Genomic DNA, 22,776 nt, shown 5'->3' on the forward strand with positions numbered 1-22,776 from the left:
GTCTAGCAGAGAAATTTTAGCAGTAGAAATGACTTTTATTTCAAAATATCAAATCTTGGCTTTACTAGAACCAGTGTGAATTTCCTAGGGACTTCAAATCCTCTCCATAGAAAGTATGCTGTATTCTCTGGCTGCCTAAAAAATACCGTGTCACACACGAAACAGGAACTGTGTGATGAGATACTCAAAATGGTATTGGACAAACACTGTGTAGGCTGTGAAGAACATGCTCCTTGTGTTCCCAGAAATGGTCCATGAAAGTTTTGCCATTGAGTGGAAACCGAGCTGTTTTCCAGCTCCAGTGTGTGAACCTTTCTTCTATGGCTCTAGCATGAAACAGGAACTGTGTTCAACGGCATCCAATACCCTTCCTTTCACTACTTCTTTTTTTTCTTAATCGGAAATCACAATGCTGGAAGCATTTTGAGAACAAAATGTTGCCACAGATGTCAAGGGGAGTTTTCAACTGACATCACCACGACCTGAATTTTACCCCTTATGTTTGACCATGTTTTGTGAAATACCCAACAAAATGGGTCTTTCCACACAACAGTGACATTTGAATACCCCTTGTACAGGTAACAGTAAGAAAGGATTTAGACTTGGAGAATCATCTGCTTACATGTCCCAGATGTCACTCGACACATTTTAAAATTCCAAGGAATAAATGCACTTTGTGCTTGTCCCTAGAGCAGGGCAATCTCTGAAAGGGCACAGGTCACATTTAATTTACCCTGGGCCAGGTGGACCTTTAGTTCCTATAGGTAAAATCTGACTTCTGAAGTAATTCACTACTCTCTATTGGTACTTTGGATAAAGTAGTTGTGAAGGAATAACCTTCAAAATTAAAAGCTGTCCTTGTTTCAAAGCATTTAACTAGTTTGCATATACAAACTACTGTAGGGCTTTTTAAACTTACATTTGGCCTTTGCTTTGTAGGACAGTGGGTTTCCAAAGTTCTCTGGATACAGAAATGTCCATAGCCTACACACACAGACAGCCACTCAGCTTTAGACAAACAAGACCTTTCAATTGAAAAGCAGACCCTGCCTAAATAATGTGAGCATAGCAGCAAGGCAAACCCTGAAGGAAGTTGATCAAAGCCCAGGAAAACACACAGTCATTCCAAAACCCCCTTATTTTACCCACTGGAAAATACTAAAAAATACATACAGCACACTGATCTTATGAAAAATTATGTCATGTGCCAAAAGCTGCACAAATTTGATGTCATTTCTGGATAAGGACTTGTATACCTCAAGGACTTTTTTCAGTTTTATCAGCCAATTAAAAGAGAAGAAGAAAGGTACCTCTCTCTTTCTCTCCCTAAATCTTGTCCTGTAGTTTCTTGGTATATTTTCCAGGCCAAGTGAGACTGTGCAGATCTGCACTTTGATACACACGTATTCATTTTGATTTCCAAAACATCCTTCTCTCTCCTGTATTCTTTCACCTTTTCCCCTTTGTACCTGCTGTTGCCTTCTGTTATGCTTCTGATGACCCGCATCTTCTTCTAAATGTTTGTATTAAATATGCCTGTGTGTATATAAATAGAGACATATACACACGATATACAAACACAAGTACATACAGAAACATATTAAATGCTTGAGATACATGTGTATATTGGTTTCACAGTCACAGTTTGGAATCTTGTATAACTTCAGCTTGGTTTTATAGAGATGTTCACCTCTCTCCACCCTGAAACTCCTGAGATGCTAATACTGAGCATTTCTGAGAGTCAAGCCAAGCAAGCTTATTTATCACGCTAAACTTCAAAACAATATTGTACTATCTTGGCATACCATCCTGTTACCTTCTGTGTAAGCCTGAATCACCCTTAAGGTCAATATTCCAGTTTGTGATCAACATCGAGTTGCTTCAACAGTGAGGATTTGGCAAATGCAGGGTCATCCGCACCTCTGACAGTAGAAAACTAGAACTATAAATAGAAAAGTTAGCTTTTTATAATTTTTTTTTAAGACAGTGTGTAGCCAGCTCAAAAAATGAAACCAGCACGTAGGGACACAGCATACATCCATCGTTACCGAGCCTGTCTGCATCAGACATGGGAGTCATTCAAACCGTTTCAGTTCTGATCTTATTGTGCCATTCAATTCATGTTTATTGCTTCCAGTGAGTATCTTCTTCCTGACCTGTATCTGAATAGCAATTCACTTAGTCTGTAACAGTTTAAATTTACAGCAGTCACTTACCATACTTGCAATATGCATATGAATTTTCTCTCATCCTATCTGTGTATTATGTGCTGAATGACAACTTTTATTTAAAAAGGAATTCAAGAAATAAAATATTACAGGCATTAATAAAACTTTCCAAAGAATGACATAATAGTCCCCTAACCCTTTACTGAGTTGAAACTGAAATGATCTTCAAACCTCTTATTACTGTAATCAAAAATCAAGTACTGTAAAATAACATGTAAGCTAGAGAAATTAGACTGGTAAATGAAGAAAACATGATTTTCCTTGATAGGTAAATCTAGTTGTTGTGGTTGTTGTAGCTTCTTTTCCTAGTCATTAAGCCTGATAACATGTCTAACAAGGATTTACAAGAAAAAAACCCACCTACTTTATTTCAAAAATAAATTTAGGTGATAGCCAGTAATAATTAGAAACTGAAGTTACTTTGAAGAGGATAACCAGACTAGAAACCACCGAGTGATCTGAAGGCTTGGGAACAGTTCACGTCATTCATTAACATCACTTTGAATCACCAGTCACGCAGAGCCAGTTTCTCTCCTCCGACGCTTGTGCGGGGACAACCTTTGCGAGTCTGTCCAGCAGGTGGCTTTGATCCTCTTCCAGACGCGTACAAACCCATCGAGGGAAGTTCCTTCGCGCGGAAAACCATCAGTGCTGCAGCAGAAAATTAGTGGCTACATTTAAGTCATTATTTGAAGCCCTGAGAGCTTCTAGAGCATCTCCCCTGGAAAATCCCATTTCCATAAGTCGTGCAACCTGCAAAAGAAATAACATAAGACCGCTTTAAAACCAGTTTTATTCACAATGTGTGTGCATTAGTCATGTTAACAGCATCAGAGACCACTTTTCCATTGATCTGGCTGTTGAGCCTCGCCAGAGAGTAAGCAAGCGTGGCTGTGCACCATCACAAAGATGTATGTCTGACAGCACGCTGGGAACACTGCCACAGAGATGACTGCTTTCTGATACTTCTTTCCAAACCAACTGTTTGTTGAAAATGCCACACCTGTGTTTTCCTAGCTGGTCCAGTTTTGAAAGAAGAGTAAAACAGAAAGCATGGCACCACACATGGCAGCTACAATCTGGCCTCGGGGTTTGCTGCTCTTGACAAGAACAGGACCTCAAGAATCCAACATTGTCCAAAATACAGAGTTTTATAGCAGATGTGGAAACCCGTCCAGACATCCTTAGCAATTCAAAAGACCTACTTCTTCAGAGGGCATTGAAGAACTCAAAACTATCCATTCTAGGTGGTTTCTAAAATAAACCTGAAAGCCCTAAAACAGAGGCAGTAGAATATTTCAGTGGGTTCAGTTAAATTCGTGGAAGGAGTCTACATATTCTCAAAACAGAGTAAGTCAATGACACTTGATGGAAAGATTACCTGGAAAAGGGCACATTAAGACAGTGATTTTGGTAACCACATGACCATCCATCTTTATAATAATGTGTACTTGACACCTCACCTTTCTGCTCTGTGCTAACAGATACTCATATTGCCACCTGTAGAAAACAATGTATGTATAACCCGATTTAATTTATGGTTAAACTCCAATCTAAAGTACATTTAAAATCTACGGTTCTCAATTAAGTATGACTGAAAGAATCTTCCCAGTGTGCAAGAGCAATGAAGATAATTTAAATGCCTTTTAGAAGAAAAGTGCCCTTAAAAGCAACCACCCCTTCCTGTAGTACACCTCCAGAACTTTCAGCATTTTTAATCTTCTCTGCTTTGGTGGCTTACTCAGAAATATACTACTGCCAAGTATGTCCAGAGGTGGGGGCCCTCCTTTTCTTAACCTAAATACACCATTACAAACGTTTGAAAACGGCTGTCTTGGTTGTCAGAATATCAGATACGGTACTGATAATTTTTGTGCCTTTCTCCCCTTTTCCCCCCTTACAACCCAATGTCAGTTTCTCACTTTCTGGTAGAGAGAGAAATGAATTGTTACTTTCGACACCTCTGCAACAAGAGTTTAACTTCAAACTGTATTTCATAACCTGTAACTTTCTGAAGTCTTCTCTCTCTTATTTTTCATCTTAGATTGTGTTTTTTATGAGAAAAAGGGCAGGCAGTGGAAGAAAAGCTAACCACAGAAATGCATTTCAGAAGAAAGGTTTTTACTGCAGTTGCCATGAATTTTAACCTTAAGAAGCTGTGGATGGAGTTGTGATGGTCCCACTTACAGAAACATCCAGCTAGAATCAGGGGGAACAGATTGTAACAACAAAAAGCCCTTTTCATCTGAGCGTATTTTAATCACAGGAACTGAATCGACTCAAGGAAACAAGTTCTGGTAACGGTAATTTAAGGTGCTAAAAAACCCACAAGAAATGCAGAGATTTTTGTATGCACAAGCATTGCAAATACTTGCAAACTTTAATCTGAAGCACACAAGAAAGCTGTGCATTTCTGCCACTGTAAGACACCGTGTGCAGTTACTAGGACAGTCCTCAGAAATCAAAGGTGCTTAGATTACTTTTTTCTCTGCAGGGTAACTAGACAGCACTGCAAATGACAGCAATCAGGTGAGATTTACAACTTTAATGCATGAGGAAATATAAGTGTATAGTGCTTTCATAAATCTGGGCATAAATGCTTTGGGTAAGAATCCAGCATAAGTCAGACTAATAACTATTCCATTAGTTCCAGCCCAACAACAAAAGTTCCCATAATCAGAATTTGTCACTAAAACAAACAAACAAACAAGCCAGCAGGGTTTCCAGAAGGGCAATCTTTTGGTCCACCCCATACCTGGCACTGAGCAGGCTTTCAGCCCAGGCAAAACTAAGTTTCTGGGTTTTGTTTGAAGTGCTCTTTAGCGTGTGGGTTTTATTTTCCTCTTTCCTTTGTTATTTTTGATTTTTTTTTTTTCCATTTTGGATGTATGCCAACAGGTTTGCAGTCAAAACCAGCACATTAAAGTTTTGAACATTTTGAACATAATCTGACATTGAATCAAAACTAAAATCAGATCATAGCAAACATTTCTGTGTAGGATAAGCTCATTTTAAACTAACTACAAATGACACATGGTGCTACCAAGTGTTGACTTATCTCCCTAAAAAAATGGTAAGGGGAAGAAAAATGCATGCCTGAAAACTACTCTTGCTCCAGGGTAGCACAGACATTAGACCATGAAATGGCCAATGCAGCTAACTGCAGATAGGCTACAATCTGGAGAACTTGACCGCATGTAATAAATCCTGAATACAGAAATAAGACCAATCTTAAATTCTTAAATTTCCTAGTAAATCACCCTCTCTTTTGAGACTAAAACTATCTCCAGAAGTCTAGGAGTCTAAATCTATACAGTAAGTCTAAATCTATACTTGATAGAAAAGACACAAACTTTTCTGTGCCATCAGTATGTGAAATCAGTGAACCCCATTTCTGAGGAAAACATTCAAATTTTAGACCAAGTGTGTGTTGCAGTCCACAGCTGGCATAACATTCCTATTTCCAAAAAATGACACAACTGAATTGGCAACTTTAGCTGGAGACCTCAGTAAAGGAAGTGTCTACAAGACAAATAATGACATCTCTTTGCCATTCCTCCTTCTTTGAAACATAGTTTTTAAATCAGATTTGAACAGCCCCCACTGGTGAAGCTGCCTTATCTTTAAATACAAAACCCAAGCAGTTAACATATAAGAGCAGAAACTCCCAAGCTGATCTGTAACTCTGATTTGGATAGGAATGACAATTTGCTGCCTCTGCATTGTGACTGTTAATCTGATACTGCAATTTGTGCCACCATAAAGAACGTTTAACGAACAGATGATAAATGTCAGTAGAGACAATTCCTAACCACGTTTTTAATGACATTTTATAATAGAAAAGCATTTACCTGCTCTTCAGAAACCTCAGTAGGTGGAGGTGCGTCTTGTTCAGACGCGCGATGATCTTGATAATTCGCATTATGTCGATGTCGTAAAGGAGGAAACAGTCTATTCCAGTTAATCATCCCACCCTGAAACCAGACACTGGTGTCAGTCTTTGCAAAAAGAACTACAGATATTTTAAAACTAAAAGATCATTCATCTCGTATAATATGAAAGGCAAATGTTGGAGTAAATATTTTAAACAATAAAAACTGCTGCAGTCTCTTATGAAGTTAAAACTGGGGCTGGTTACTACTTTACTAGTTATTAGAAGTAGTCACTGTAAAGTAACAGGAGGAGGAGAGGCTGTCTCACATCAATTGTGAAAGATTTGGTTTACTACTGCGCTAGCTTTCTGAGGCTGAAGGACCACTCTCTTTACTGATAGGGATTTGCCTGGCAAGACATGCAATAGAGGGTCCTGCAAGTGCTCTGTAAGACTGTTGATGGAGTTAACTGAGGAAAAAGGGTGCAAGAAACAAGTGGTGGGAAAAAGCAAAACTGGATTCTCAGTGCATCAGCAAAACCACATCGGGAAACTCAGAGCAACCCCAACCTTCAGGATACCTGCGATTTCCATGCAAGTGATTACTCCTGTGACACCAACACGACTGTTACAGACACAGAGGCCACCTCAGCTAGCTTCTGTGTATTAAATACCACTACAAAATCTGGCTGTATTCCAGTGCCAAAACATTTTGTAACTATACAGCAATAATACAAATACACAGCAGTAATGCACGTACTGTGTAAATCACAGAACTGATACTTCCTTTTAACAACCAAGCTTCAAGTCTTGTAATAATATGTTTAGAATAGAAAACTAAAGTACAAGCTTTATAACTGTCCCGAAATAATTAATCCTCATTTCATTATCTTAAACCTTTTTTTTTTTTGTAAGGGATTTTATATCACACTGAAACCACAGGGAAAAAGAGCAAACCCCAAATCTCTCTTTTCTACACAATCTGTTAAAACATCTTTTGCAGTTTGGGTTGTCCCTTTTCCCCCTCCCCTGCTCCCTCCGTTACTATGGAGAAGATCCCCCTCCCCTTCTGTATATATGTGACATGGGCTTCCTTCCTCTAGTTGCTCTATTTTGGTTCTATAATGTTGTTTCTCAGAAGATCTTCCTCTTAAGAGAGTTTTTTCTTTTCTTCTCTCAGCAAGGGCTCTTCCTGCCTTTATGTACCCCTGGAGCATTACATGCTCTCTGCTCAATCACATCACCAGCAGCTAAACCTGCTCCTAGACCACAAAAAAAAAAAAAAAAAAAAAAAAAAGGTAGCATTTATTTAGTGCTCCTGCCCTAGAGGAGACTCAACCAACCCAGACACCACAGGGGGCAGTACAATAGCACACTTAAGAAGTGTCTGGGGAGTCACTAGATTTGAAACTCTGGCTTTTTAAGTATTCCAGCTTCTTACATACCTGAACACTTTTTTCCCTGTGAAGATGTGCAACAGCTAGGAGTCATCCCTGGTTTTCAAGACACAGTTTCCACTGTTAGTGATTCTGAATTGAAAAAATGATTATGTATCTACATGTCTATTTTGCGTACTGTATAAAATATTTGCCTAAAAGTCATGAGGTTTTAACCAAAGGATTCCGTGTAAGTCTTGCATTAGCCAAACAGTGTAGCATAGCAAAAAGGAGAATTGGTTTGTAGTTTAAACCCAGGGAGGGATCTTGCTACTGACATCACTGCACTACTCTGTGGTCTTGGAAAATCACATGCCCTGTACTTCCCCATCTATAAATTTCCCTAACTCAGAATTATGTTGAGTTTTAATTCATTAACTTTGAACTTCTGAAAGTCTGTTAAGCTCCATAGTTCAGCAAGAACACTTCACTAACGCCGCTTTGCCTTTTTTTATTCCTTTGAAAAGACCTGAGAAGGAGAAAATAATGCTTCCGTGGGTCGTTCACATTAAACTGGTGAACTAAAAAACACCAAGAGGACTACGACATATTCCTTTGAAATACCCGAAGCCATACAGAATGATGTATACAGAATAGAAAATCTACAACAAATGTATTAATTTAGCAGGATTGCCGTGTATCACAAGATTGAAATAAATCTTTCTGGGTGTGCCCCCAGCTTCAATACTGAGCTGCCTATTCCAGTTTGGTTTTGCATCCTCCCTGTCCTGGGCTATGTTACCCAACACTACAAAGAGACTTGTCTACTTCCTTACCCTAAACTTACAATGCATTTTAAATTAACATACACAGAATTCATAACTTTCACTTTAAAAAATGCAAGTTCCTTACAAAGGTAACTATTTGGTTTTCAAGGTTTATTTTATAGCAGGTATCTTGATAAACTACAGCTGCGGACTGATGGACTCTGGAGAGCTCCATGTTAAGATTGCTAACCCCTTCTCAGAAATAACAGAGTTGACACATTAGATCAAAATAGCTGTGAAAAGCTCTTTTTCTATTGCCCTCAGAATATTTCAATTATCTTCGGAGACTGAGACAAACATAACCCATCAGTTCTTAACTATATTAACAAGGTAAGAATATTCAACATACAACAACAGTTAAGTATTAAAGGCTGAAACTCTTAATGGTATGTGAACATTGATGTCTAGGATTAATCCCAACATTATGGCCCACTTATCTGAATATTGCTTTACAAACTGGACCAAAACCAGGCACATTAGGGTTCGTTATCTCAACTGCAAGAAAATTGTTTCCCCTCACAGTTATCTCTGATTACATGATGGACATGCACAAAATCAGGCTTGAAAGAGCAAAGACTCAGGGAACTGCAGTAGGAACTATGGGACTATGGGTCTGTTGCCAATCCCACTGAGTAAAGGTAAGGAAAACTAGGAAGCACAGCTAACATCTTAGATCCACAGAAGATGGAGATCAAGGCTATGGATTTCCAGTGTGGATTGCGTAAAGACTTCCAGACAACTTTAGCTGTCACAGGAGGAATACATGAAGATTTGTGACTTAAGTTGATCCAAAGCAAATATATGTATATATATATATTTAAAAAAAAAAGGTATTAAATGAAGTTAGTGTCACAAATTCCAGTTAAAAATTGTGCAGGAGATTTACAGACCAATATTCTGCCTTGCCTCATAGAAATTATTTTGCAGACTCCCCTTCATAATTTTATGATGATTTCTGTATTACAGTGTTTTCTGACCATGCTAACACTTACTCTGTGAAAAGTCAGGAAGATTTCACATGAAGATACCTATTCTGATTTATTTAATTGATGCTTCTAAACCATCTGAGAGTCCCTACTAAGGAATCAGCTACCAGTATTTATGCATTTCACAATATACTTGAACCCTGGCACTAGCACATAACAGTACAGATGAGCTCACACCCATCCCCTTACCTCCACAGGAGCCTTGTCTCAGATAATGGAACTCTCTGGAGTGGCATAAAACACGCTAATAATTAAGCAGTAAGGATGATCAAGGGTCCAGTATATAGGTTCCTTTCTTGAGGAGTACCTTCAGTAACAAGTGTCTGCTAGTCTAATCTATTTAATGGAATCCAGGCAGTTCTCCAGTGATTCTGGGTTGCCACTTTCTTACACAAAGAATTAAGTTTAATACTAAATGGTTTGGGGGCTGGGATTTAACATGATTCAGGACTAGGTAAGGAGGATGCATCAAGCCTCTTACATCTAGAGCCAGTTTCCACATCTGACAGACTCAGGCTATCTTGATCCCAGATTATCTCAGGTGACATTTTTCTTTATCCTGAATCTTAGGTGATGGGAGACAGCAAGTGCAGATGCTGCTCCAAGAGGAAAGGCAGGCTGAGAGCCAAGGGTGACAACAAGGCAAGCAGAGGCAGTGGCCTCACTGAAACATGCTGTGTTCCCACAGGGTCCAAGTGAGAAGAGCAAAGGAGGTCCACCTGACAGTTACCATAGTCAGCCAAAAGTGCAGATCACCAGGCAGGTGTAAGATCAAGCCTAGAAGCCATGAGCAAGGAGGGTGATACACTGATTGCCATGTGCATATCCACAAAGCTCATCAAGGATCAAGGGTGTTGATCTGAACTTAAAAGCAATTCTCAATTTGCTGGGGGGTGAGGCCCCAACAAGGCTTCTCACAGCTTTCACACACAGGTCTGCTTCAAGCCTGAAGAGCTGTGCTGCACCAGAGCTTGCCTTCAGTGGAGGTAGCCAAATCCCTAGAAAGCCTGTTTGGGAACATGACATAATCAATGCCTTCCCCTATTCAGGGCTCTGGACAGTAGCCGCTTGTCATGTTATCTACGTAAAGGCAAGATTTCTTGTTCTCATCTTCCTTAGTCCAATTTTTCCATGTCCAATTTTGTGAATGCTGCAAGATTTACTGTAGCAAAAGGATTATTTTTTTTCCCCATATTTAATGCCTCCACTGTTGTGCTTGTGCGGTAGAATGAGAGGCTTGAGAAGGCCTTTTCTGCTTATGGCATGAAAACAGCACTAAGCTCACTGCAGTCAAGAGGCTAAAGGTTCCCATCAACTTGCATGCACTGGTCCCAGTCCCAGGGATCAATGGGATGCTATGAGGAACTTCTAGTCTGCATTGCCAGCTGTTTTCAGGGTGCTAATCTGAAACTCTGTTTTTGGAAGTTCTGACTGCTGTGCTACTAGAGACAGATAGGCATTAAAAAATTCCATCTACACACTGTCATTCTAAAAATACCTCGTACAAATTGGTGACTGGGCTCTTATTTCTGTCTGCAACATAGTCTTCCACATGTCATCAGGAAAAACACTTGACAAAAAGACTGCTTCATTCATTATTTGACTAAAAGGGTGACAGACACACGTAAGAAAGGCCTGTAAACCTTTCCCCCTCCCTAACTTTTAGGTTGCAATTTTTGAACTAAATCAAAATTCAGTTTCTTTTGGTTTAGCAGTGCAAAGACTGGGTGAACCAGTTGACTTTAAATTCTTTGTTACTGCCTGATGGGAGACAAACATACCAACAAGATCATTTTATTAGTCTCAGATAAACTGCTACTAGAAGTGGATTAGAACACTGGTGATGCTGGAACTTCTGTTACGGGAAGACAGCAAACCGGTTATCAGTTTAGATGACCAAAGAATGAGAATAGTTTGGATTAAGGGAATGAGAAAATAACAGCTCTTCATCACGGAAAAGGTTGTAAGGAAATGCCATATTGATGACTTATTCTTGGACAGCTGCCGGGGCTTTACGTACTGACGATGAGCCTTGTGAGGTCACATCCTTGATGTCTTCCTTTTTTTTTTAATGGTGTCGGGGACAATACATTTATAAGGAAAGGAGTATCCTCCTTTCCTACAGAATAAGGAAGAGATATGCAGAGCTAGCACATGTCTTGATTGTACAGCCTGCTAAAAGCCCAGTTATGCCATTTCTTTTCACGTAATCTCCTTCCTCTCTAGGCAGCTCTAACCTGTTTCCCATATACATACCTGCCACAGCATATTTTGTATTATTCTTAGCCAAAGTTTGGTAATTAAAAATGTTGTATTATGGACAATTAACCAGCACCCAGTTAAGTAGCTGTCATATCTGCACATATTCTTAATAGATTAATTTAAAAAGAAATGAAAGAAAATGCTTTGGAAAAGTCCTCTTGAAAGTGATGCATGTGGTTAAGATATTCTGATAATCTTATCTCATGTATATGGTTAATGCCAACTTGCCATCTGTTTGCACAAACAGGAAGCACCTCCTGATATCTGTCCTGTTCACCTTTTCTTAACATAACAACCGCAGCGAAAGAAAAATGAAAAAGGAAATTGCTTTGCATTTCATCTTTTAAAGTAACATTTTTATAGTTCTCTGCACAGGAGCCATTACTTGGCACAGACATAAATATTGTCTTACTTCTTTCATATAAAGCTTCATTTTAAAAGATGTACTGAAAGCAAGAAACACTTACTTGCTTTTCAGACCTAAATTTTTCTACAAATTATTGACTCCAAAATACACATGCTAATGATATAAACAAAGAAAAAAACACAGCCAGGAATGACATGATACTTGCTTCCCTGAACACTGCGTTAGAAAGATTAATGGCAAAGGTGAAATTTCCAGTAGGTAGACATTCAAATGTCTAGCCTGCCTCTTTCTGTGAGGATAAAACCCTTCTGTTTCTTTGGTTGGGTTTTTATTTTTGGTTTTGCTTCTGACTCTAATAACTTCCTTTTTTTGAAAGGGGGTAGAAAGGTAACAGTATCACTGTTCACAGCATTGTCCTTAATGATGGAAAGAATTTTTCACCAAGGAAAGCACTCCAACAATTTCTAATGATATTCCAATTTCCTCTGGAAATTTATCCTACAGACAAGACTCTCTAGCCAAGAGGGTCTGTCTCCAACACTTATTTGCTGCATCCTGAACTTTGATGCCTGCATTATCCCAGAGGAGCTCATGTGTCACAGAAGTTCAGATATCCACATGTGGTCTTTTCTGAAGTCTGATCAGTATTTCCTTTGAAATCTAGGAGGAACACCTTCATCTGGCTTCTGAAGCTGCTTGAGAAAAAATGGATGGATTTCAGCACAGGCACGATGCCTTCATAGTAGCAGAAGCCAGAAATGCCAACGGGCAGGCACATTTGCTCCTTGAAGACAAGGTGGGAATGGCTGTTTCTGCTGCTGCATTCAAGGGATGTGCAGAGAGATGTGAACACTTCCTCGCATACTCCTGCATGCCCAAGCTCTTGCCCTTGTAGACCACTCCTTGTCACACACGTCAGGACGGGGCACTATTATCTGACTCAAACACATGACTGGCTGGCAGGAGGTGAAGAGCCACATAGGTGCTCCCAAAAACTGGACACTACAAGCATCAGACCTGTTACAGTAAGGGTAAATACCTATTCTGTACCAAACTGTCCATCACAGTAACATTCACTTTTGCATAATTCAGCCGGAAAGTGATGGATCACTATGCCAAAAAGAAAGAAAGATATTTCATATCAAGCAGAAGTTGGAAGATGTCATTTTTGAACACTGATGTTATTCATTCGTCCAACATCAGGGAAGTATTGAGCAGGACTCTCAGGCTTTGTCTGCAATAATAAATGTGGATTTGAATCTTCTCTGGACAGCAGAGACAGGTCTTCAACTGCCTTTTCAAAGCACTGCCTTTTCCAAACTTCCCAGCTTCCCTTGCTTGTGTCAGCTGTTCTTCACCCAAACTGGACTCTTGCTGGTGCTATGACATCACAGGCATGGTCACAGCTACATTAGTTGAAAACATGCATCCATGATACCTCATTGGCAGTGGGGCATGCCAATTCTTCCCACAGAAATTTCAGGTATATATTGAAAAGTAGGTTCCCATTATTAAAAATCAATCTTTATAACTGAGTGCCTTGTGAGAGATGAAGCTGTTGATCATAATCCCCAGCTGAATTTTAAAGGAATGACATGATCTGAACCTGTTCTTATGTTTGGCATTAAATACCTTCTGAGTGAGACAATCAGGGGGGAGCAGCACGTCAAATGCTGAAGGCAGATCCACCAGCATAAACACAGAGTCTGTACTTGAAGAAATAACGTTATCTCTGGTTTAGATACTTTACACAAAACAGAGACAGTTCTAATCCTTACTACATGTCTCTCTGGATGCTGACTGGTGACAGTGAACTGTTACTAAAGCATGAGGATTAGACAGATGATTCTTCATTCACCTCCTGTGCAGAGATCTTTTCAAAGAGTAATACGGAATTAGTAGAGGCTGAAACAAAGTGAGAAATAAGAGTTCCAAAATTGTTTTGCTTTGACAAGCTGAGGTAACAAACCAAATTCTCCAATTCTCCCACATACTAGCATAAACATATACTTGAGTATATAAAGGGCTAGTCTGTGGTGATGTAGAGGAAAAAAAACAGATTAGCATTCCATTTTGGGATGTAAAGATTCAGTTTCTGTCTTAGGTTACGAATAGGAGGGACTTCCTTTTGGTGAGATCCCAAAGTCAACATAGAAGGTGTACCTGCAACACTGTCTGGCAAAACTTCTGTATCTATTGTGCCTCTAAAGGTAGTGCATTAACGAACAATCAGTGAAACTTGGCTGCCGTTGTTATGTGCTAATAGCAGCGTTCCTGAATACTAAGATGGACCACTTCCTATCTGACGTTCTTGTTTACTACATGCTACTGAACATGACACTAGGAAGAAATGGCCCATCAAGACTTTCTCAGAGCAGACTGCAAGGACAACTGAAGCCTTGGAATACAATAACTGATCACTCCCTAAAGTGGATGCCTTATTTGCCCATGCTCAAAGCTAGAAATTAAGGAACAGGTACAGCTAAAAGGAGACTTGCCTTCTCTAAACAGGAATTGATCAGACAACAGAGAATTCAATACTCTGGAAATGCTTAGGAGATTTGTACACCAGGAGCTTTTTTCTGGGGAACTGCCTCAAATTAAACTGTCAGAGGAAAAGAATATAGAACAATCACACAGGAGAACAAACATACTCTATTTCTTAAAAAAGTATTTGCTTTGAAACAAAACAGTATTTTGCTTTAGGAAGTTGTTCAACCACTGTTATCAACAACTGCTTCTCCAGCGAAATTGATTACAACTATTAAACCAAATTCAAAGGCTATAACTCAAAAGCCCAGTCAGACAGAAAGAGAATTTCATAATCCCAGTCCAAGAAAAAAATGATAGTTCAGTGGGTGAGCAGGGTGCTTCCAAGGAGTAGGAGTTAAAGAGACAGTTAGCATTGTGACTGTGACAACTGGATGTTAATGAGACACATTCAGCTTATTCTAGTGGTTTACTAGTGTCTGTCAGCTTGTAGAATTGCCAATTTCCGTGAAGAATAAAGTGGTAGCCTGTAGAGAAAATAGTCACAAACTGTTCATTACCTGGATCAGCACTCTGGAAATTCAACATTTTTAATTTCATGCCTAGAATCCATGAAAGAAGTTATTCAGGAGAAGAAAACAGAAATATCTCAATAGCTACAAATACGCTATTGAAATGAAACAGTAAAAAACCAAAGAGTTCACACATGCCAACATCAGCACTATATGCAGTTTTTATACTCATCAATCTCTAAGAGTAAAGCTTCTGTTTTTAATAAAAACAGGCTTGTTCTTCCACACAAAGGAAACTTTATTAAACAATTACAGAGAATAATCCCGATTCGAAAATTCCAGAAGAGTGCAAAAAAGCAAAGGATGAGTTAAAGACTCACTGAGGTCTGAAGGAGAAGATAATATTTTCTCTACCAAAATGGAAGCTGTCTGTGATTTAAAAAAAGGCTTGGGGTGAGTCCACACAAGTACATCAGCATGCGGAGGAAAGGAAGAATGAAGGAATCCTGAGTCTAGATTTAGCCACAGTGATTAGTGCTGCAGCATACATGCTTCATTCACGGGCTGCCATAAACCCATAGATCACTTATTAGTTAACAGAATTCTTTAAAAATATTTTGTCAAATTTTGTACACACACATCTGAGTCTGAGCTCGAAGAACTTTTTTATCCTATTCGTACCCTATGCATAGTTGTCTTTGAAGTCTGTATGGCAAGGTTGCTAAAGGCAGTTTCTACTAAACCATGTCACAAAATCCCGAAGTAGCCTTGGGTAACACAGACTAGTTGGAATGCAAACCTATTTAGAGAAGACAACTTTGCGTAACTCTTGGCTGAAAAATCTCACCCATTTATTCAGGTACAGCCTGGTAGATCACTTCCTGACAATGATACATACATCTGTGGAACAATATGATCAAGCTGCTTCTACCAAACATCCTGGCTGTGAGAGCAAAAGTTTATATGGACCCAGCAATGTATAAAGGTCACAGAAGGTCTTCACGGTTCAAAATCTCTGTTTGAAAGACTTGTTGTTTGTACTCAAACTTACGAAGTTATTCAAGAAGACTTTGTCAAAGTGGCATCTCAGTGCCAGTGGGAGAGCTAAAGCATATGCTCAGGTCTGGTTCTTACAGTTCTTTCAGAAAGCAGAAATGGACTCTCTGAGAGTGTATCTTCTTCTACCACCACGAAAGAGGATAACATTCCTGAGGAGGAATTCTGTTGCCAGGAAAGTCTTCACTCACTAATGTATTTTCTTCCAAGGTCAGGAGTTTAATGCTTACATATAACCAGAAGGTAAATCAGCAATCTAGCTCACATTCCTTAGTTGATAAATTGTGAAACTTGCACATTTCTCAGGATACGAGACTCCCCATAACAATAAAGACAGTCAGTGTGCCTACCCACAGAGCATCTCTCCAGTGTCCCAGGAGAAATACATCTAATGAATGAACAATTAGAGGAAGTCACATTGTTACAGAAGAAGTCTGGTCTTTGCAAGCTGTAGAGTCTCATATAGAGATGCTGTGTGATATAAATCAAAGGAGAGTCTGGCCTCACTGAAAAGTAATGGCAGTTGGAATAGAAGAACAAAAAGACAGGAGGGAATAAACAAAATAAAGTAGAGGATAGAGCAGAAAAGAGGTGGTGAAATGAAGGTTTTCATATGTGGCTATAGGCTTAGCACACAGTCTGGACCAACCTGGTGAAGCTCTTTCCTGAGCTAAGGAACTTATGAGAAACCAAGAAGCAGGCAATACAGTGTCATTAACATGCTCAGCATGAATGAAGGAATAAATGCTCTGTGGATACAGAAAGCATTTTTTCAAGATGAAGGGACTGAGGTTCACACACCGCCTCTCCCAAATGGGCACAAGGATGAGTGCTCAAAGGAGAAGTGGTATTTCGTTGCTAACAGAAGGCACTGACCACCTTTTCTGCAACTACTCACCACCTTCCCCATATCCATCTTTAGTGAGAACAGTGTTGTCAGCAGTACTCAGGCATGGACTCCTCCCTTATCTATTTACGAATTGGTTATCTGTGAGCCTACCTCCTAGTTTCTCAATGGGAAGTGAAAGTTGACTCCCTGCTACCACACTGGTGCACAGATGCAGCAGTTGCTTCCCTTTTCCCATCGGCTTTCATTTGGGTTACAGAGAGAGAAACTTCAGAAAAATGCTGGGAAATGAAAAAGGTCAAGAAATAGAAAAGTCAGGAGAGGAAGACCAAAATGTTCATAGATATTATGGTATTCAAAGGAGAAAATAGTGTCCAAAGGCCTCAACTACATCTTGTCTGAATCAGAGAAAGGCAAGCAGCATCCATCCCTAAAATCCTATGACGTTTGTGATGCATTAGCAAATGCTTACCGGTGGTGAGACATGATGGGAGAGAACTCCGCCTAAAGCAAAGAAGGATTTTGTACAGGAGCAAACACAAAGTATGGGAAACAATGGAGGCGAGGAGGAAGAGCTGATGAAAATGTGGGAGGAATGTGAGGAATGAAAATGTGAAAGTGACATGAAGGGGAAAAAGAGATTAGGTACTGGGGGGGGCGGGAATAGGATAAATCATTTTAATTAGGAAAGAGGATAGACAAGAGTGGGGAAAAAAAGAACTAACAAACTGAATTTTTAAAAGCAGTAACAAAATAACCAGCTGGTATTTTCTGACAGAATTAATACATATGGCACACATTTTATTCTTCTACCTCAAAAGGCGCGTGGAGGCAATGCTCAGTAATTCTCCATTTGTGGCAATTTCATAATTTGTCAGGATTACCAGTGGAAGAAAAAAAAAGAACAGAAAGTTCTGAATATGCGCACTACTGTCTGTTTAAGGGCTGTATCCACAACAACTAGAAACCAAGACAAAAATCAGTTACCATGTAACCACACTCCTCTGAGAAACTAGCAACATGAGATTTTTTTTTCAGTTTCTAACAACATACTCAGACCCGATACCACAGAACGTTTAAGGATTAAAAAGAGGCATGAAGCTGGTGGTTTATGTTCAAATTCTACCACATACTCAACCTACTTCTCTGAGTTACGGATGTCTAACAACCCAGCACTCACACACGCAGCTCCGTGCTTGGGGCTCTTCCAGACCAGAACATTTCAGCTAGACAAAGACTCGGAAAGGTAAAGCTCAAAGAGTTGCCAGCAAAGATATTCTGGGATGGATGGAGTTTTGTTTTGGTTTTTTTTTCCCATGTAGAAAGCATCCAAAGTGAATTCTGCTTTGGATAAAAGAGCTCAGTGAACATCAGAAAAAAAAATGAAAAAAGAAAAAGATAAAATTATTTACATCCCAGTATCTTGAAGGTACAGTAAAAACCTATAAGAAACATTTACCCCATTTCTTTCCATGCTTCCCCTCTCCCTTTTATTTTTTTCCTTTTCATTTTTTAAAACTTTCAGTCATTTTGTGCTGGCTTGTATAACTTGTCAGGATCACATTCTTCAGAATTTCTTGCAAAGGCTTGAAGAAAAAGCTTACTACAAAAAGCACCTATTTAAGAGGCCTTCTTATGTCCAGAAGAGAGTTTGCCACATGGTGCTGACAACGGAGCACCATTAAAGCCATGCATTATGTGCTTGTGTTCTCCTTCCATAATGCTACCGATGCACAAAATTGTATCTTTTCTCAAACAGATACACTCAAGAGTAAAAGAGTAAGAGGAACAAGCAGAGCACCTTCTCAAGGGACAGCTAAATAAAGTTGTTGCACTATGGCATACAGAGCAAAGTTAAAGTTCACTTCACCTGCTAAACAAAATGGAAAGCAGGAGAGAAAGTGTTAATTTATCTCACCTATGGCACAGTAGCATACAGCATACTGGGACTCCAGAAATCTGCTCACCATTCTCCCAAAATATAATTCAAAGCCATATTTGGTGAATTTTATTATTTTCAGTTTAAGAAAAACAACTCCCTAACAAACTGGTCTGCATTCTTTATCAGCTTCACTCCCACAGGTGTCGTGGTTTAAGCCCAGCCAGTAACTCAGAATCATGCAGTGGCTCTCCCGCTCCTCCCCTTCTTTCCCAAAGGCTCTGGGAGGGATGGGGATGAGAATAGGAGGAATGTAACTCTCACAGGTTGAGATAAGAGCAGTTCAGTAACTAAGGTATAATACAAACCACTACTGCTACCATCAGTGATAATAATGATAAGGGAAACAACAAGGGGAGAGGATACAATTGCTCACCACCCGCCGACCGATACCCAGCCCGACCCGAGCAGCGATCTGGGTCTTCTGGGTAAAATTATAATCTAAATTCCATCTGTAACGTGATGTGTTCAACTCCACTTGCTTCGAATTATACCTTTCTAGGACTCTAAAGGCAAAAGTACTGCTGAAGTACAGCAATCCAGAAAACTGTTCTTATTTTTTTAAATGTAATTTTGAGATGGAAATTGTCTGCTTTTCATTTTTAGTACTACATCTCAACATTTGTGTACGATGCTTTCTGTGATTTAGTTGATGGCCAGTAAATTATGTGAGTGAGTCACTAAAAAAACGGCTGGTCAAAAGCCTTCATGACACATCTTTTCTGAAAGCGTCTCTGAAACATTCATACATTGATCCCATTGCCTTCTGAACACTGGTTTCAGAGGTTAGCACGATCAGATAACTAAATGCTGCGCTCAAGTTAAAGGCCAAACTTGAAAGTGTTTCAGCAACTTGTGAAGAGAAACATTTTACTGATGTTCCAAACAATGTTCATTTATTTTGCTTAAACTCCTCCGCCTTTTTTAAGAACTCTATTTGAAGTCAAACATGAAAAGACATTTTTCCACTTTCATTGTTCCTAGCCTAAGAAAAGGGCAAGATGAGAAAAAAATGTTATCAACTCTTCTTTTATAATTTACTTTTCTGAACTTATTTACCACTTTTTGCAATCAAAGGTACATTATAAAGATTGTCCTTCACAACTGGAAATGGCTTCTTTGGCTTCTTCCTCCTAACTGAAGACACCTAACTGCAATCCTCCCAGCAGCTTATAGCCCGATACATACTTTCACTTCATTTTCTATTACAACGGTAACATTCAGGTATTGAGTAATTTCTAGTTCAATCCTTATGTTAAAACTCATTAACATTCTAATGGGAACAGAGAAGAGTAGATTAGGATCTTTCCACCTGGAACAATTTCATCAGTCTGAAATGTCAAGAAAACAAGGAAAACGGGATTATGTTATCAGGGACTGGCAACAAAGATTCATACTCCAGTTGTTGGCTTTGTGCCATCACACGTCTAATTCTGACAACTTAACGCTATACCTACTTGCACTACAGTACCTCAAACACAAGAACCTGCGTATCAGGACAGAGCTGCGTTTCAGGCAGAGGAAACTCAGTAAAGACCTCAAATTGCTAGGCTGTGATTAAATTCTGAGCAATATATGTTCACATACAGCAATGCAAGGCCTATGCTGCCTGCTAGGTTTGATAAAGCAGTAATACATACATTTAAGATACAGGAAAAAGTGGATTGTTTTACTGCAAAGTATGTGAATATCTGCATTTGCTGGTTTGACTAAAACAGAGGAAATAAAAGGCTCTGCTACTCTGGTCAATAAAGAAATAAACCAAGAGCATTATAAGTGGCAAAGCCAATATAAACAGAAAGTTGATTGACCTCTGTAAGAAAGTTAGTTAGTTCTGCACTTTCTTAAATGAAACAAGCCTTGATCAAAGTACATCTGCAAACAAAGGAGTTCTGTAGACAATTTTCAACCTCCCTAACAAGGATACTAACAATACAAATACTCAGAAGAATCAGGAGCATTTTGACTTCCTAACTTTCCTCAATGGCTCTTACTAATGACTCCTGAAAGGCAATCACTTTACCTTTCAGCCTCTTTTTTGGTGAAAGAACGCCAGAAGTACTGATATCCTTACAGGATTGTCTAACATTATCCTTACATCTTGTGAAGCAGTTTTATCATATACAGCTATACAAAACACAAAAATTACTATTAGCAGTACAACAGTGCATGATAGACTGATGGGGAAGAATAAAGATACACATTCTTTTTAAGAAACAGGAACCACAAAAGATACATGAATCAAAAGACATATTTTTCCCGCAACTTAATATAATCCTTACAGAACATGTATCAATACCTGCTGCTGCCTTTGCCGCCTCATTTGGGCAACCTGAGACATCATGATTTGACGATCCAGTAATTCCATTCTCTGCTGCCTCTGGATGTCAACTGTTGCTCCCATTCCTACTCGAACTTCATTCGTTGGTTCCGCAGATGAGAAGATTGGTTCAAGAGTCCAAGAAAATATTTTTGCCACCCAGCTGGGCACACAAAGGATTCGATGAACTTTTAATATACTGCTATTGTAACAAATCCCAGAAACCTAAAATGAAAAATGAAGTGTTAAAAAAAAGCAACTCAACCCCCACAAAAACCCACCACAAAACCAAAAAGCTTAAATGCACAAAATTTACTTTGTATTTAGCTGCAGACAGCAGTTGGTCTTTCTGTTTCTAAAGCACTCATTACTGCATTTACCCAGAGTTCTCAGACAAGAATCAGAGAAAGAACAGGGGATTTCTTTACCTCCAACTTCCCCACAACTACAGACTACTACTTTTAAAATCTGTGTATTGCACTGCCTGTGACTCAGAAAGTTGCTTGGGGTTTTTTGTTTGTTTCAGAATTCGAGCCCAAACCTAGCAACCCTTTCTCAAAGAGGTCAAAATTCAAACAAAATTTTCATTTCTAGTAAAGGAACTCATCAGGGTATGCTGCATGCTGACCTGAGAAGATTAAGGCTTCCCCTGAGGATGTTGAAGCATTGTAAACACTTCTTAAAAAGCTGACCCGGTTATGGCTGCTGCCCTCACCACCCAAGACTCCCCTTTTGTAAGAACAAAACCAAACTGGCAGATTTGAAGTTAAATCTAAGAGTAAGTCAGACTTATTCCAAAAGGATCCCATCCACCTTCTAGGGGAAAAATATTCAAACCCAATTCATTAAAAAATGACATTGAAAAAGCCAGCTTTTGTGATGCCCTTCTCCCACCTATAAAAAATATACCCATTCCCTGTCTTCACACTCATGCTTGCCTTGGGGCTTGATTTTATCTCAGATTCAGAAGAAGCAATTGAAATCGGTGTGCCCCATGACTGATGTGCAGTCATCACTCAGCCATCATTTTAAATCCCATTATAAAGCCCTAGCACTTGAGCCCAAAGTGATCCAGCAGGAAGGCCAAAGATCTTGTACAAACTCTCTGCATTCTGCTTTATGCCATGTTTCAGTACTTGCAACTATTTGTTGTCTGTTATGCCACAAGAATTATGCTATGACAACAGAGTGAAATGAACGGGAAGAGATATGAACCCCCCCAAAATCCATAAATGTAACGGATGCAATTATGCTAGAACAAATGTAGAAACTCTACAGCTGGGCTGCTTATTGGGGGACATGTATTTTTATCTCACTTTTGTATAAACATACCAAATGCATTGCTGTATATATAATGGAAGCCAGTGTAGGAAAACTACGTTTTCTTTGGGAAGAGGACATTCCTTGGGAGGGGGACAGTTTTCAGATTATTTACAAGGTTACTGTTAATTATCCAGTGAGATAATTAGACTTTTAGGAAAAACACATTCTGCTTCGGCAAACACTAATTTTCATTTTATTCTACTTTCATTTATGACTGCTCTCAGTCATAAAGGTGTAAGACCAAACACCGGCTACCATTCTAAAATGAGAGAGAACTGTTTCAAACTGCCCTTAAGCCCCTCAATCTTTTTGTGCTATGAGGAAGGAGGTAAATAGGATGGGATAAGAGGAAGGCCATAAACTTTGCCATCA

The 22,776-nt window shown here is 39.3% G+C and overlaps 1 protein-coding gene across 1 annotated transcript in view; it reads right to left on the minus strand.

Moving 5' to 3' along the window:
- Positions 1-2,254: 2,254 nt before the first annotated feature.
- UBAC2 (UBA domain containing 2) overlaps positions 2,255-22,776 on the minus strand; it is a gene marked incomplete at its 5' end in the record, with an annotated part of 82,047 nt that continues 61,525 nt past the window's right edge. The window contains 3 exons of the mRNA XM_010013250.1: positions 2,255-2,981; positions 6,080-6,202; positions 21,061-21,306. Coding sequence (XP_010011552.1) covers positions 2,874-2,981; positions 6,080-6,202; positions 21,061-21,306 — 477 coding nt within the window. The remainder of the gene's footprint in view (positions 2,982-6,079; positions 6,203-21,060; positions 21,307-22,776) is intronic.

Source organism: Nestor notabilis, unplaced genomic scaffold (genome assembly GCF_000696875.1).
Source record: "Nestor notabilis isolate BGI_N333 unplaced genomic scaffold, ASM69687v1 scaffold3444, whole genome shotgun sequence".
Lineage (NCBI taxonomy): Eukaryota > Metazoa > Chordata > Aves > Psittaciformes > Psittacidae > Nestor > Nestor notabilis.